Below are 14,261 nucleotides of genomic sequence, written 5' to 3' on the forward strand. Positions count from 1 at the left end.
AAATCACGCCCAAGACTCGACGCCACCCTACCATCCTCTCCCTGCCTGCGGGCGGGAGCGCGTAGGAGCGCGCAGTGCGCCGCCCTCGTCCAGTCTTGGAGCGCGCCTCGGTGGGATCGACTTCCCGCTCCTGTTAGGGAGGAACTGGTGCGCCAGGATACCCAAATATGGACGGGCCCGTGTCGTTCTGGATCACACATGGGATAAAAGCACAGTGGTCCAGGTGGGGCCCGCCATGTGAGCTGTGGGACATTTAAAGTGACTAAATAATAAATTACACTTAAGTTAATTAACGATAATTATTTATTTGTTTGCCTTTCCCTGGTTGAGTCGTTCCACAAGCCAACAACGTCGAGGCGCGCCTGAAGCCGGAGGCGGTGACCGCGGAGGAAACAGCCAATCAGCACTTTGGCTGAAACGGACGTCATATAAATTCAGCGGCGCTCAAGCAGCGTTAGTCACGGTAGAGGAAGCAGATGTGGAGTTCAAACCCACAGCGAGTCACGCGTGGAATGAAAACACCGGAGTTAGTCTCTGGACTCCGCTTTGAATCCGACTAAAGGTACAAACCGACGCGCCGGTGTCCGCCGCGCCGCCGCGCCGCCGCGCTGGAGCTTCTGCTTGGCTTTCGGTAGATCTGATCTTCAGTATAACCGTAGCTCCGACGGGACTTGCTACCGGAGCTTGAGCCGTTTTGGGACGCTGACGCCTCGGTGTCCGACGCGCGTCCCTGAGGCGCGCTCTTGTATTTGACTGTCTTATTTGAAATATGTCCACAATGATGGAACAGCCTTTTTATGACGACTCGTTTCTCTCTGCTTATGGCCACCCAGGCGCTGCTCTGCCAGACTACAAACTGCTCAAGCAGAATATGAACTTGAACTTCGCCGATCATTCGTATCGGAGCTCAAACGTCCGGAGTCAGCAGCTGCGCGCCGCCGGTGATTTCTGCCCGGCCGGGGCGGCGGACGGGGGCTCCCTGAAACTCGCCTCTCCTGAGCTGGAGCGCCTGATCATCCAGAACAGCACCGGGGTCATCACGACGCCGACGCCCGCGCACGCGCCCGCGCACTACCTCTACAGCCGCGGCATCACCGAGGAGCAGGAGGGCTTCGCCGACGGCTTCGTGAAAGCGCTGGACGACCTGCACAAGATGAACCAGATGGCGCCCCCCAACGTGTCCATCGGGGCGGGCGGCATCCCCTGCGCGGCTCCGGCGTCCGTGTTCGGTACCACCATCCAGTCGGAACCGCTCGAGTACACCAACCTGAGCGGCTGCTCCACGAACCCCACGCCGAGCTACCCCTCCGGCACCATCAGCTACCTGCCGCACCACCAGTACCACCAGCACGCCCAGGGGCTTGCGCACGGCTCTCACCACTTCCAGCAGTCCCTGGTCGGGGTGGGCGTCCAGGCGCAGCGCTACGGCGGCTTGAAAGAGGAGCCCCAGACGGTTCCGGACATGCACTCCAGCGACAGCGGCTCTCCGCCGATGTCCCCGCTGGACATGGAGAACCAGGAGCGGATCAAGTCGGAGCGCAAGCGGCTGAGGAACCGGCTGGCAGCCTCCAAGTGTCGGAGGCGCAAACTGGAGCGCATCTCGCGCCTGGAGGACAAGGTGAAGGTGCTGAAAACGGACAACGCTGGACTGTCCAGCACGGCGTCCCTTCTGCGGGACCAGGTGGCCCAGCTCAAGCACAAGGTCATGACGCACGTGAGCGGCGGCTGCCAGCTGATGCTGGCGCCCAAAGTCAAGTCGTTCTGAAGAACTCTGGACCGGGTCGGCACTGATCCAAAGATCACTGGTTTCTATAGGAACCACGACTAACACGCTCCGGGCATTTCGGACAAGTTATTTAAAGTGTCGTGTTTACATTTGTGGTTTATTCTCATGTAAGTTATTTGTCAGGTTGAACCTGTTTTTTTTTTTTTTTACTTGTACAGTATATATTTCAGTAAATCTTATGAACCCGAGAAACGTGTTGTTTATTGATAATGTTTTAAGAAGGATGGCGTTTTGTCTGATCTCTGATCAGTAGTTTAGATGAGTCGCGGCAGCGGATTAACGGCGACCCGGTGTCGGATTATTTCCGTAATGACGCACATACGCCAATCTATATATGGTCAGATTTGATTGCACACACCGAGGGTGTTTCCGGGAACTCCCTCCCACATTGCCCGTCAGAGAGCGCGGCGCGCTCCCGTTCACACCACTGTGCGTAAATGAAACGGAGAGTTTGGGGACTTCACCCGGTCTGTTTTCAGTTTCTCAAGACGAGTCTCGTGGAATGTGGTTCAGGGAAAATTTCTAAATGTTCCACCAAAACAACGAGAGCACAGATGGGTGAGAATTTATCCTGACAAGGATCTCTGCCTGGAAGCCGCGTGAATGTGTGACGCACACAGACACCAGAAATGAGATTACGTCCAGATCAGGAAAGCTTTTTTTTTTTTTTTAAACAGTGACTAGCCCCAGTTTTAGTCGAGAATCTGAACCCCCTGGTGATAAAGGGATGCGTTCACATGGACGATTGTTCCAAGTCTAACAGATGTGCAATAGCTGAAGATGTATGGCTCCACCTAGCGGTGACGGGAAGAATAATATGGATCCATCAACAAAAACAAACACTCAGAATTGTCCCCAATGTTTTAATAAAGACGGTAACAGATGACTCCTTACTGCAAACAATTGTACTTTCAGTGCTTGAGACTATGAGGTTGCCTCAGAGTGTATATGCCGGACATATAAATATGCGTAACAACGAGTTCATGTTCAGTTTACATGACATTCCGTTCCAGAGGGAGACCTTTGAAGCAAGTGCTACAGTTTGGGACTCGGTAACAGCAGCATCACTGCTTGGAGAAAAAGGCCTTGCTTTTCTCCACATCGGGGACGATGGTGTTGCTCCCGGGTTTCCAGTTAGCAGGGCACACTGGGGAGGAACACAAGCCACGACATCCAAAAAGAGCACGCGTGAAAAAACGAGGGACAGTAAACTAATCAAAGTTATGTCGACATGCTTAAAACGTGGGTGAAAGTATTCAAAAGGGGTTTCCTAAACAAGAGCGGCTACAAACTGTATGGTTCAGAGCAACAAATCTAAAACTACACAGAATGTAAAAATGGGGCGTTTCTGTGGACATCATTTAGCCGTCGCTCATTTAGGAGCCGAGGCCACAGACACGATTAATGCATCAGCTGCAAGTTACTGCACGAAAAAGGTTTCTATCGAGAATGCCAGGAGAACAAAGTGGAGGAATTTCAAGCCATTTTGCTCACCTTCTCCATTCGTGTCAGTAAACTGGAAGGCCTGGACCAGACGGAGCGTTTCGTCCACGGAGCGCCCCACAGGCAAGTCGTTGATGGTGATCTGCCTCAGGATGCCCTTGTCGTCGATCACGAATAGACCCCTGCGAGGTGCGGACAGGTTTTAGTGTCACACAAGACTGTTTTACATCCTTCGCCATCACAGGAGCACCTTTTGGAAACCATCACATTAAACACCGTTGCCATGGCAATTGTGTTCCATGTCAAACCATTTCTTCTTGCTGAACGAAAACGCGCTACTAAAGCCTGGGGCGATGTCGGGCACCACCAGTTTGTCCAACCGAAGGCAAGGTGGAGTGGAGGAGAGTCTTCCTCTCTGTAAAAAGAGTCTGACCTGAATGCAACGCCGTCCTCCTCCTTCAGAACGCCGTAGTCTTTGGAGATGGCTTTGGTGAGGTCTGCCACGAGGGGGATCCTCATGTCACCAAGACCTCCCTGTTTCCTTGGTGTGTTCGTCCTGCAAAATAAGAATGGCATAATGAACAAAAAGAGCATTAGCATGGCGGCACGGTGACAGAGAGGTTAGCGCCGTCGCCACAGCGAGAAAGTACCGGGTTCGACTCCTATACGTAGACTGGCAACCCACAGGCGCCAAAAACCAACACACAAACGGGTCACGCTAATTCTTATCGCTTCAAAACGCAATTCTGAGACGAGACGTCTCAATATCGTCTCAATACGTCCAGACTGAGATTATCACAAACATGCAGACGAGGCCAAGTGACTGATAAGCTTGGGTGGTGCCATTTCAGATCCGCTTATTCTCGCTCTGAACAGGGAAATTAGGAACAACTCACCTTCAACGTCTGACAAAATATTACAAAATCATAAATCAAACCAAGTTTTGATTCCAGTATTATTATTTGCTAATTTTCTATACGACTCACCAACCAAGCGCCAAAATGAATGTGACATTTTCTCACCAGGCCAAGTGGCTGAAGTGAGAATCTACCGAGCAGCCGATAACCTCACAGCCGATACCGCGGAATTCTTCCGCCCGATCGCTGAAAGCCACAATCTCCGTTGGACAGACAAAAGTGAAGTCCAGGGGGTAGAAGAAGAGAACCAAATACTTCCCTGAAAAGCAAGCAAGGAAGAAAACGGGGCACACACACTTTAGATATGTCCCAAAAATGTGTGGAGCCACATATACACAGCTGGATCTCGTTGTGTAACCACTACGCAATGACAATAAAGGCTTTCTATTCTGGATTGCAACTATTAAAGTAGCACATGAATTCAAATAAGAGTGTTACCTTTGTAGTCTGACAGTTTGATATCCTTGAATTGTCCGTCAACCACAGCCGTAGCGCTGAACTCCGGGGCAGGATGACCAATCTTAGCATTCCCAGCAGACATGTTGAAGTTGGCAAACGACTGAGAAATAAGACTTTAATATTACTGGAACATTCCTTATGCTCAAGCAGCATCAGGAACTGGGTTGAGCTGGGTGGAGCCTGAGTTGCGAGCCCAGCAGCAAAACCCTCCGGCATTTCACCTAAACCTAAACACATGCTTACTGAAGCTTAACCAGAAATCCTGGCTTGCTCGTCGGCGCTGTAGAGCTTGTTCAAGTAAAATCACATGCAAGACATGTTCACATAAACAGGAACAAAAGGCCGTTTAAGACGCTTATGTAACCCTGATATCCATAATTCAGCTGCATGTTAGCAGGATAGTAATAATTATATCAAAACAGACAAATGTCTGCCATAATAATGGAGAAGACCAGGACAAAGCCAATAATTATAAGCAACGACGATTCAAGAAAATGAATGCAGCGTGTAGCAAAGTTCAGATGAAGTCCCTGCTGCAAGAAGCAGAACCCCCAGATAGAAGCAGAACCCCAGATAGAAGCAGAACCTCCAGATAGAAGCAGAACCCCCAGATAGAAGCAGAACCCCAGATAGAAGCAGAACCCCCAGATAGAAGCAGAACCCCCAGATAGAAGCAGAACCCCCAGATAGAAGCAGAACCCCAGATAGAAGCAGAACCCCCAGATAGAAGCAGAACCCCCAGATAGAAGCAGAACCCCCAGATAGAAGCAGAACCCCAGATAGAAGCAGAACCCCAGATAGAAGCAGAACCCCCAGATAGAAGCAGAACCCAAGATAGAAGCATGTGAGGCGCTGAGCGGCTCAGTCCGGCTAGCATAAAGCTAGCATAAAGCTAGCATAAAGCTAGCTTAACGCCGTGAAGCGGCTTCTTTGTTGTCCTACTGCTACCGGCTAAACAAGCGACACTCCCGCTCGAGTCGTGCATGACGTCACCTCCGGAGACGTGGACTGACTCAAACGTAGTTAAACACGTTCGTCCAGACTCACCTGACCGCACCTGAGGCCCGGAGAACGCTTCTGCTCAAGTACGCTGTCTGCAGCAGAAGAGTACTGCTTTGTGTTTGTGAGGATAGCTCTTTGTAGATATAGGCGGAAACAGAGACTGCCCCCGGAAGTTAAACTAACTCCCTTCAAAATAAAAGACGTGCGTAAAGACAGAAGCCCGGATAAATGCAGAGGCTTGCGCCAGGAATGGCATCCGGTGTAAGAATTTGCCAAAATTGAACATGCAAAACAACTTAAATAAGAAAGTCATACTGGATCAGTCGAGGCCCGCGTTAAAGAAGATGTAAACTTGTGATTAATATAAAAATATAAATATAAAACGCATCTGCGTTTTTTGTTAATAGATTATGTGATGGGGGGAAAGCTCTGTTAGTCATTTTAAATTAAAGAGTGAAAGTATTTTATTCTGGTTAACATTTTATTCAGACAAATTACCAGCAATATATAAATGTATCGAAGACACGCGTTTTGCATGGTAACAGGCTGTTAATAAAGTTTATAAAAAAAATTAAAAAAGCGTCACTTTCGTCAGACGGAGCAATGAGAGGAACGTGTTCGTGTCGGCTGTCGTGTAATCTGATCAACGCATTGAGGCTTCCTTTAACGAGCCGCCGTGTAATCGATAGTTGTAGTTTCCGGTCGAGGACGCAGGACGTGTCGGACATCGCTGCTCTGACAAATGTAAGCTGAGCTAGCTTAGTTAGCATGCTTCCACAGCAAAACAAACACACGGGCCTTTAGTGTTATTTTTGTAGCTGTGATTCATGGAACGTTTCAGTCACAGTTTAATATTTATTTGATTTATTTATTTTGCTTTACGGGATACTTTAGTAAAACTTCTCAAAAGGGGAAGTTTTCTCAACGTGCTTGTTTCCGTAATCTGCAGCTGTAAACTCGGAGTTCGTTTATAAAAGTGTGGATTTGATCGCAAAATGGATTTCCACTCTAATCAACGATGATTGAACTGACGATCTAATCTATATTTTATTTCAGGGGCGCAGCCATCTTTCCTGTCACGTCAATGGTCTTTGGCTAAATTTCGAGTCCTACTACAGAGAAGGCACAAGTCTCGTATTGGCTCGCTGGATAGGTACGTATACTCAGGAGGGCTCGTGATTGGTTGATGTTCGCGGAAGCGTATCAGCCGTAAGCCAATCAGAGGCGCAGATGGGCGGGTCGTGGCATCCCCATAGTAGGATCCGTAAATTCGACCGATATGGCGGCGGAAACAATGAAAGGCAGGGAGGTCGCTGGGTAAAGATGGGCAAAGAGGAGCAACAGGACGGCAGAAAGGGAGGAGGAAGGCAGCGCTGCCTTGTTTCCGGATGTGGGAACGAGTTTTACGGCGTTAAAGGAAGCGAGAAAACCGTCCATTTTCATACACTGCCCCTGAAACGGAGAGCAAACCTGCGGCGCTGGCTGGCAGCGCTGAACAGAGACAGACCTCCAGCGAACACCGAGTCCCGGATATGCAGCGAGCATTTTCTGGAGGAAGACTACATAGAGAAGAAGTCCTTTGAGTCGGGCAGGCTGGTGACCCGCCGGACCAACAAACTAAAGCCGGACGTCGTTCCGTCTGTCTTCGGTCCCCCCACCTTCGGACTGTCCTCCGACCGCCGTGAAGAAAGGGTTAAAGAACGGCCCATCCGGACAGACGAGGGACATTTATCAACCCAGCACCGTCAGCAGGTACCAACATAGAGTTCGCTAAAGTTGGGAAGACTTCCGGCATCAATGACTCGCTGGTGATACGTTTTCTAAATGAAAACGATGCTTCTTTCCCATCGTTGTGGGCAGACAATGTGCTGCAAGCTCAGTTTGACCGGACGGAGCTGCCGTTCAAACTGCAGCGATAACATCGGCGTCTCCGTCCAGCCGGCTGCCGGACGAGTGCCAAGCGAAGAGACGCTGCACGGATGTTCAATAGCTTCACTTTCATGTCACCAAAATCACTGCAGCCGTCAGCTGATCAAACAACACCCGGTTTAACGTAAAAAAGCAACAAGCGAGTTGTGATTGATAGATTTGTCTTATTATTGTTAGTTTGGAAGCCATGACGACCTGATATTCAGGGTATTTGGACTGATCAGCCTGTTCTGCTTGTGTCCTCCGCAGGACGTCGACGCTGCCGCCCCTCGGAGCAAACCCGCTTCAGCAGTCATGGATTCAGAAGGTAACGGATGTGAATAAATCTATCGCACAATATTTCTCTGCTTCTCTTCTGTCGTTACAAGAGCCTGACGTGCAGTCCTGGCCTGCTGATTGTTTTTCATTTGCCATCGCTTCAAAAGAGAAAACTATTCCACACGGCTTCTAACTTGCATATATATTTGGTTTTTATGTGCAATACTTTTCTCAGGCTCGTAATGCCTGAGAATGAGAAGCCTCAATTCCTAGAAAGTGGATGAACATTTCCAATGTGAAACCAAAGACTCAAAGGTCAAACAACCTTTGCGTGTTTGTGCTTGTATATTTGGAGCTACCGACAATCCAGTGAGAACGGCGCACTAGAGAAATATGCAGGTACTATCGGAGTTACGGCCGAGATCGGAAGTCGGACGACAACAAAATGGCCGACATGAGGGACATGCATGACTGTACATCAGCGGTCCCGGCCTTCTTGCCACGGAGGGGGGGGGGGATACAATAAAAAGAGGAATGTATATAAATATAAACACTAAACCTTACATTATGCACTTATAACGAGTCATCTGCCCATTTTCACCAGAGTCGATCGAGTCTATCTCAACCACACACACACACACGCACACACACACACACACACTCGTATACTGGGGACTATTTGGGGTAGTCAATTCACCTAAAGTGCATATTTTGCAGACACGGGGAGAAAATTCAAACTCCACGGCGATTCGAACCCGGGACCTCCTTGCTGTAAAGCGACGGCACTTTGTTAGTCGTGTTAGTTGTGCTGCCCCACAACGTGTAATAACTATTAAAGGGTTATTACACCAACGATAACATATTTGTTATAGTTGTGGTCTCAATAATTGCTTCTGTCCTTCACGTTCACATTCTCGTCTTTGAATCCGGGGCTCTCGTCTTTGAATCCGGGGTTCTCGTCTTTGAATCCGGGGTTCTCCTCTTTTAATCCGGGGTTCTCGTCTTTGAATCCGGGGTTCTCCTCTTTGAATCCGGGGTTCTCGTCTTTGAATCCGGGGTTCTCGTCTTTGAATCCGGGGTTCTCGTCTTTGAATCCGGGGTTCTCGTCTTTGAATCCGGGGTTCTCGTCTTTGAATCCGGGGTTCTCCTCTTTGAATCCGGGGTTCTCCTCTTTGAATCCGGGGTTCTCCTCTTTGAATCCGGGGTTCTTGGACTCTGTGTTGAAGCAGTTTTGAAGGCTTCGTGGCCTCATTCATGCAGAGAGGACCTTGTGCACGAGTCACCTGTTGATCAACCATGTTTTAAGTCTGACTTCTGATTTGTCTTTTCTTGGAGGTCGTCGTCTTCTTTTCTCCTTTAGTAAAGAAGCTCTAAAAGACGTTCGTCTTTTTACTCATTTTGCTAGTTTGGGGTTAAATTCTTTTGAGTAACGCATCACAAATGTCTCACGGACCGGTACCGGTCGTACGTCGTGCAGGTGGTAACTCGGGTAGTACTTGTATATTAACAAGCATAAATAAGCCAGAATATTACCTTATGAATTGGTTGGTTCTATAAAACTTGCCTCTCAATGAATCAATTTTTGAATTGCATTCATTCTCCAATAAAATGTCTGATGACAAACTCCCTTCTGGGTCTCCTCGCAGCAACCCCACAGCCCGTCATGTGCGAGGTCTGTGGAACGTACTTTGAGACACGGAAAGGGCTCTCCAGCCACGCCCGCCTCCACCTAAGGCAGCTCGGGGTGACTCTGTCAGAGAGCAGCGGGGCTCCCATTGGCCTCCTCTACCAGCTCATCAAAGAGAGGGATGGCTCCCTCCCCGATTTGAAAGCTGGGCCGAGCTCTGTCAAAAAGGCATCCCAGCAGGAGGCCAGCACATCCTTAGAACCGGAGGACGGCGCCTCCTACAAAGCAGGGAGCAAATCTCTGACAAGTCCGCAGAAGGTGGATTATCAGGGATGTCCATCCAGAACCAAAGAGTCAGCCGTCTCGTTCCCCCCGTCGTCTCCGTCTGGTCTGAGGCTGGTTGCGTTTAGAACAAGTGATGGCCACCAAACTCCGACTAAGCCTCTTTGGGCGCCGCTCGAAACAGACGCCCCCATCACCTTAGGTATGACTGACCTTTTAATTAACCTTTGAAAGATGTGTCTGTGGTTTTTCTCGGTCACGCTGGTCATGTTAGAGCTCTTTATTGAAGAAGGAGAAGTTTCTCCTCCTCTGTTGCAGTACAGCCGCTTCAAATTGACAGACAAATCTTCGCACTACTTTAATCCACATAGAATCCGATTCTGGGTTCCCTCCCCAGGCAGCTTAAATCCCATGTGCCTGACTAGCCTGAACGACCTTCAGGCTAGTCCCTGACTAGCCTTCAACGACGCTAATCACGACTTGACTCCTTCGACTCCCACAAGATGAAATATGTGGAGCTCCTCCTCTCCAGCCTTTCAGAACTGAAGAAGCTTCTTGATTGAGAGGCGAGACGTCTTTTCCCAAAAGAAAGATAGCTTGAACGTTTTGTTGAACGCCCTGAGTGGAGTAGCTGTATGTGAGACGAGTCTTCTGTGGTATTAGCTGAACCGTTAGTAGCCGACGGACCTAACTGTGCCTGATTTCTCTTTACTCTCTGTTTTCTTTAGACACTAATGATGATGTCCACGTTTGCCAACTTTGTGGCTGCTGGTACGAGACACGCAAAGGCCTGTCCAGCCATGCTCGGGCCCATCTACGCCAAATTGGAATCCCTGACGGGGAGATCAAGGGCAGCCCAATCGATCATCTCTACCAGATCATGCAGGAGGAGGAGCTTAAGCCCATTGGTGATAAGCTACCGGAAGAGATCACCTCTAAAAGTCCTCCGGGGTCCTCCTCCAAACGTCCCTCCAGTCTGTCCTCTTCACCGGCAGCCCCTCCTAGCAAGCGGTCTAAAACATCGATGGACTGCACCTGTATTTTGTGCGGAGAGGAGTTTGAGAATCGAAAAGGCCTGGGCAGCCACGCCCGCTCTCACCTGAATCAGCTTGGGGTGACCGACCTGCTGGGGAAGACGTCTGCTATCGAAACAGTCCAAGAGCTGGTTCGCAGTGGCGTGCTAGAACCCCTGCACCGGTCCAAACTAAAGGGCACGGCCAGTTCATCAGCAGGACCGTCTCCCACAGCCCGGGCCCACTCTCCAGCTCCGCCCCCGCCGTGGACCTCCTTTCCCTCGCCTTCCCTCAACCCAAGCCCTGAAAAGTTTACTCCTCAAATCCTGGGTAGCAAGGCCCCAAAGGCTAAGAAAGGCTTCCGGCTAGCGGTGGACCCCTTCCACAGGAAGCCCAAGCCAGAGCTGGAGGAGATGGAGGTGTCCGTCCAACACAGCGGATCCAGCGCCAACGCCTCCCCGGTGAAGAAGTCGCCTGCTGCGTCTGCGTCTTTAAAGCCTGCGAAGGCCGGTGAGCAGGGAAGCGACCGTTTAAAGGCGGTTAGCAGAATAGCGCTTTCAGCCGTGTCTTTCCGTCTCTTCCACAGACGGCCAGCCGCCACCGACGGTACTCTGCGATTTCTGCGGCCAGCTGTTTGACACCCGTAAAGCCCTGTCGTGCCACGCCCGCGCCCATTTGCGCCAGCTCGGCCTCACGTGGTCGATCAAAACGTCGCCAATCGATCTCCTCGAAGAGGTCATGAGTCAGGGTGCAGAAGGCAGGAAAGACTCTGGGTCGTCGGGACAAACCACGTGGACCCCTCAAAGCTCCAGGAGGTCCTTGGACAGCCAGTCATCGGACGCCGCTCCTCAGCCCTGCAGCTCGCCTCTGGATTATTCTATGAAGGACAAATCCCCTCCGGCCAAGAGCGGCGGTCCACACGGCGGTAAGACCATCGTCTCCGTGGTTTCTTTAATAAAATGGACACTGGAGTCGTTCCTTCATGTCCCGGTGCCGTACGAGTTACCAGTGGAAGGTGATGGTTGGAGCGGGTCGGCCCGGCTGCAGCACTTTAGTGTTTGTGTGTTACGGCGGCGCTGCCTCAGTTCGTTCTACGCTTAGCGTAGGAAACTTCTCCTCGACGCGCCGTCACGCCGCTGTCCAGTTAACGTCCGTATTTTACCTTCAATCCACCAAAGGGGCGACGGTGAGTTTAACTGCCTCTGGATGGCGCTCTCTAACCGGCGCGAATGCATCACAGACCCTGTTTGACGCTGGGGATCTGTGATTAGAAATCTCCCGTCTTTCTTTTCATCAGACTCCTCCTGTGAGCTTTGCGGTTTTGATTTTGAGAACCGCAAAGCCCTGGCCAGCCACGCCCGGGCGCACCTCCGACAGCTGGGAATCATCGAGTGGAAGGCGGACGGCGCGACGTCGCCCATCGAGCTCCTCAGCGAGTTGATCCGAAGGGACCCGGTCAAGGTGGCGGCAATAACCCAGCGCTATCGTACGGGAGACCTTTACATCAAAAAGGTGAATGGTGCGGTTCTAAAGCGCAGAAACAACGTATGGATTCAATGCTAACGTGGCGCTCTGGTCCATTCCCAGCGGGCCGCTGCCTCGCCCTCGATGTCCACAGACTCCGATTCTGTGTCCGCCGCCAGCCTGAAGCATTTGGAGCACAAGGTGCGCAGGGAGGGCTTCGGCGCCGCCTCGTTCAGGCAGTCGCAAGGCCACTCGCGGTCTGCTGCGGCCCACGCCAACCCCCACGTGCGCTCTCCAAAAGGTGAGCGATAGAAACGGACATCCTCTTACTGATAAGGCAGTGGTTCTGTGACCGCAGTGGCCTGTGACCGCGGAGAAAATGTTTTTTTGCCTTACGAGATTAAAGTGTAATTGCACATCCACTCCAGTAGTTGGCAGTGGCTCCCTGATTGTCAGAGTGTGCGCAGGGAGGATTATCAGAAGAAGAACGGTTGTAAACAATCTACGGTGGGGGAAGAAGAAAGACTTGACTTCCTCATTTTCTGTTGCAGACTAAAAAAAATGGTAATAAAGTTATTCTTTGTTGTAAGTTGATCTATATTTCTTTCTTTTTCATATTTATTTGTAAGTTAATAAGGATACAATTTCGGGGGGGGGGCGCGCAAAATGTTTTTTTCTTCCTAGGGGGGGCGCGACAGAAAATAATTGAGAAGCACTGCTGATAAGGCGAGTACAAGCACTTCCTTTTTCTGCACCTCGCTCCAGTGCTGGTTTCGTTTCAGGGGTGCATCTACCCAAACACGCAGTGCCTTCACGTGAGGGAAACCAGGACGCCAGCTTCCAGCAGCCGTCGCGGGCAGGCAGCATCCCTGCTATGCTGCCCAAGCCCCCGCTGACACCACTGGTCAAACTGGTGGGCAAAATCTACTCCCTCAAATGCAGGTCGGTCTCGGAAGCACACGAAAGAGCCGCGTTAGCGTTCAGTGAAGAATACATTGTCTATCTTCCTGTCCCGCGGTTTAGGTTCTGCGAGGAGGAGTTCCACGGACCTCTGTCGGTTCAGGAGCGATGGATCAGACACCTCCAGAAACACATCATGTCGCTGGGCTACAAAGGCAAAGCCTCTCCGCCCGCGGCGCCGGCGGCAGCGCTGGTCCAGCCGGTCGCCGTGTAACCTGCAAGGGCTAACTGGGATGACGCAAAGTCGTGCTTTCTAAATGCAGCATCAGCATCTAGAGCAGAAGAAGTCACGCGTTGACCACTTCTCATGAGACGATTAACAGAAAAATGCAAGTTGTATGTTCCCTGTTTGTCCTACAGAGGGCACCAGCGAGCCACGTAAAGGAAACACTGCTCAGTTCTGCACTCAGGTAAATCCCACTATCATGATCACGTGGTGCTCACTGCATTAACCTGCTAATCATCCTGTCTCTGTGTTGAATGTACTGAATGATACTCGGCAGCGACCTCCTCTGTTGTGAGTAGCCTGATGATGTCATCACATCACTGTGGCGTTCTTCTTTCCTTTGATACGGAAATGTCTGAACCTTTAAATTGAAATCTGCAAAGATTCTGTTTCCATAAAAAAACAATCAGTAATGTTTTAAAATCAAAGCATCACGGTGTAACGGCTACTCGCATACTTTTTATATTTGTTTTTAAAAATTAATTCTGTAAAATGTCTTGTATTTAGCCGTGCTGTCTGTTAGTCTGTGATTTGTGTCGTGATGATTAAAAAGGATGAGGAATGACATGCAGTAAAAGTTAGAACATTCTTAATCTGCAGCATAATGCAGACGGTTCCTCCATGAACCTTCATCGTCTGCATCCTGGATCCTCTTCATTTTCTGCTTATTCATCTTCTGTTGTAAATAAACGGCATTTCCAGCTTGTTAAAATATAAAATGTCTCGTTTGGTTATTGTCTCTGTGGCTGAGAAATGGAAGGTGACTTCTAAGATCTTAGCTTCTGCGCATGTCGGCAGAGAAAATCTAAAAGAAACTGATCTGATTAGTTGACTGTGACACACGCACACACACACCTGGAACAAACACTTGAACTTTAATGAACATTTGATGAAT

General features: G+C 50.1%; 2 protein-coding genes and 1 long non-coding RNA gene across 3 annotated transcripts; 2 read left to right on the forward strand and 1 right to left on the reverse strand.

The window, feature by feature from the left end:
* The first annotated feature begins 696 nt into the window (after positions 1-696).
* Positions 697-1,968, forward strand: LOC137906539 (transcription factor JunB-like). Its single transcript, XM_068750823.1, has one exon. The coding sequence runs from the start codon at positions 770-772 to the stop codon at positions 1,763-1,765; it is 996 nt and encodes a 331-aa protein (XP_068606924.1). The 5' UTR covers positions 697-769; the 3' UTR covers positions 1,766-1,968.
* A 667-nt stretch (positions 1,969-2,635) lies between these two features.
* Positions 2,636-5,764, reverse strand: prdx2 (peroxiredoxin 2). Its single transcript, XM_068751327.1, has 6 exons — positions 5,653-5,764; positions 4,585-4,705; positions 4,252-4,405; positions 3,663-3,785; positions 3,281-3,411; positions 2,636-2,933 (listed from the first exon to the last, which is right to left on the reverse strand). The coding sequence occupies exons 2-6, from the start codon at positions 4,685-4,687 to the stop codon at positions 2,851-2,853; spliced, it is 594 nt and encodes a 197-aa protein (XP_068607428.1). The 5' UTR covers positions 4,688-4,705; positions 5,653-5,764; the 3' UTR covers positions 2,636-2,850.
* Positions 5,765-6,701: 937 nt separating this feature from the next.
* LOC137906347 (uncharacterized) lies at positions 6,702-9,476 on the forward strand. The gene is made up of 3 exons (XR_011105896.1): positions 6,702-6,760; positions 7,786-7,843; positions 9,441-9,476. It is a non-coding gene; the product is annotated as an uncharacterized lncRNA (long non-coding RNA).
* The last annotated feature ends 4,785 nt before the right edge of the window (positions 9,477-14,261 follow it).

The sequence above is a fragment of the Brachionichthys hirsutus genome, chromosome 17, assembly GCF_040956055.1.
Source record: "Brachionichthys hirsutus isolate HB-005 chromosome 17, CSIRO-AGI_Bhir_v1, whole genome shotgun sequence".
NCBI classification, from domain to species: domain Eukaryota; kingdom Metazoa; phylum Chordata; class Actinopteri; order Lophiiformes; family Brachionichthyidae; genus Brachionichthys; species Brachionichthys hirsutus.

Bases quoted from the DNA above. Each gene is read 5' to 3' on its own strand.
- LOC137906539 (XM_068750823.1), top strand. From the start codon at position 770: ATGTCCACAATGATGGAACAGCCTTTTTATGACGACTCGTTTCTCTCT.
- prdx2 (XM_068751327.1), bottom strand. From the start codon at position 4,687: ATGTCTGCTGGGAATGCTAAGATTGGTCATCCTGCCCCGGAGTTCAGC. The intron at 4,406-4,584 runs GTAACACTCTTA...CTTGCTTTTCAG, and splicing joins CAAACTGTCAGACTACAAAG to GGAAGTATTTGGTTCTCTTC. The intron at 3,786-4,251 runs GTGAGAAAATGT...CTTATTTTGCAG, and splicing joins CACTTCAGCCACTTGGCCTG to GACGAACACACCAAGGAAAC.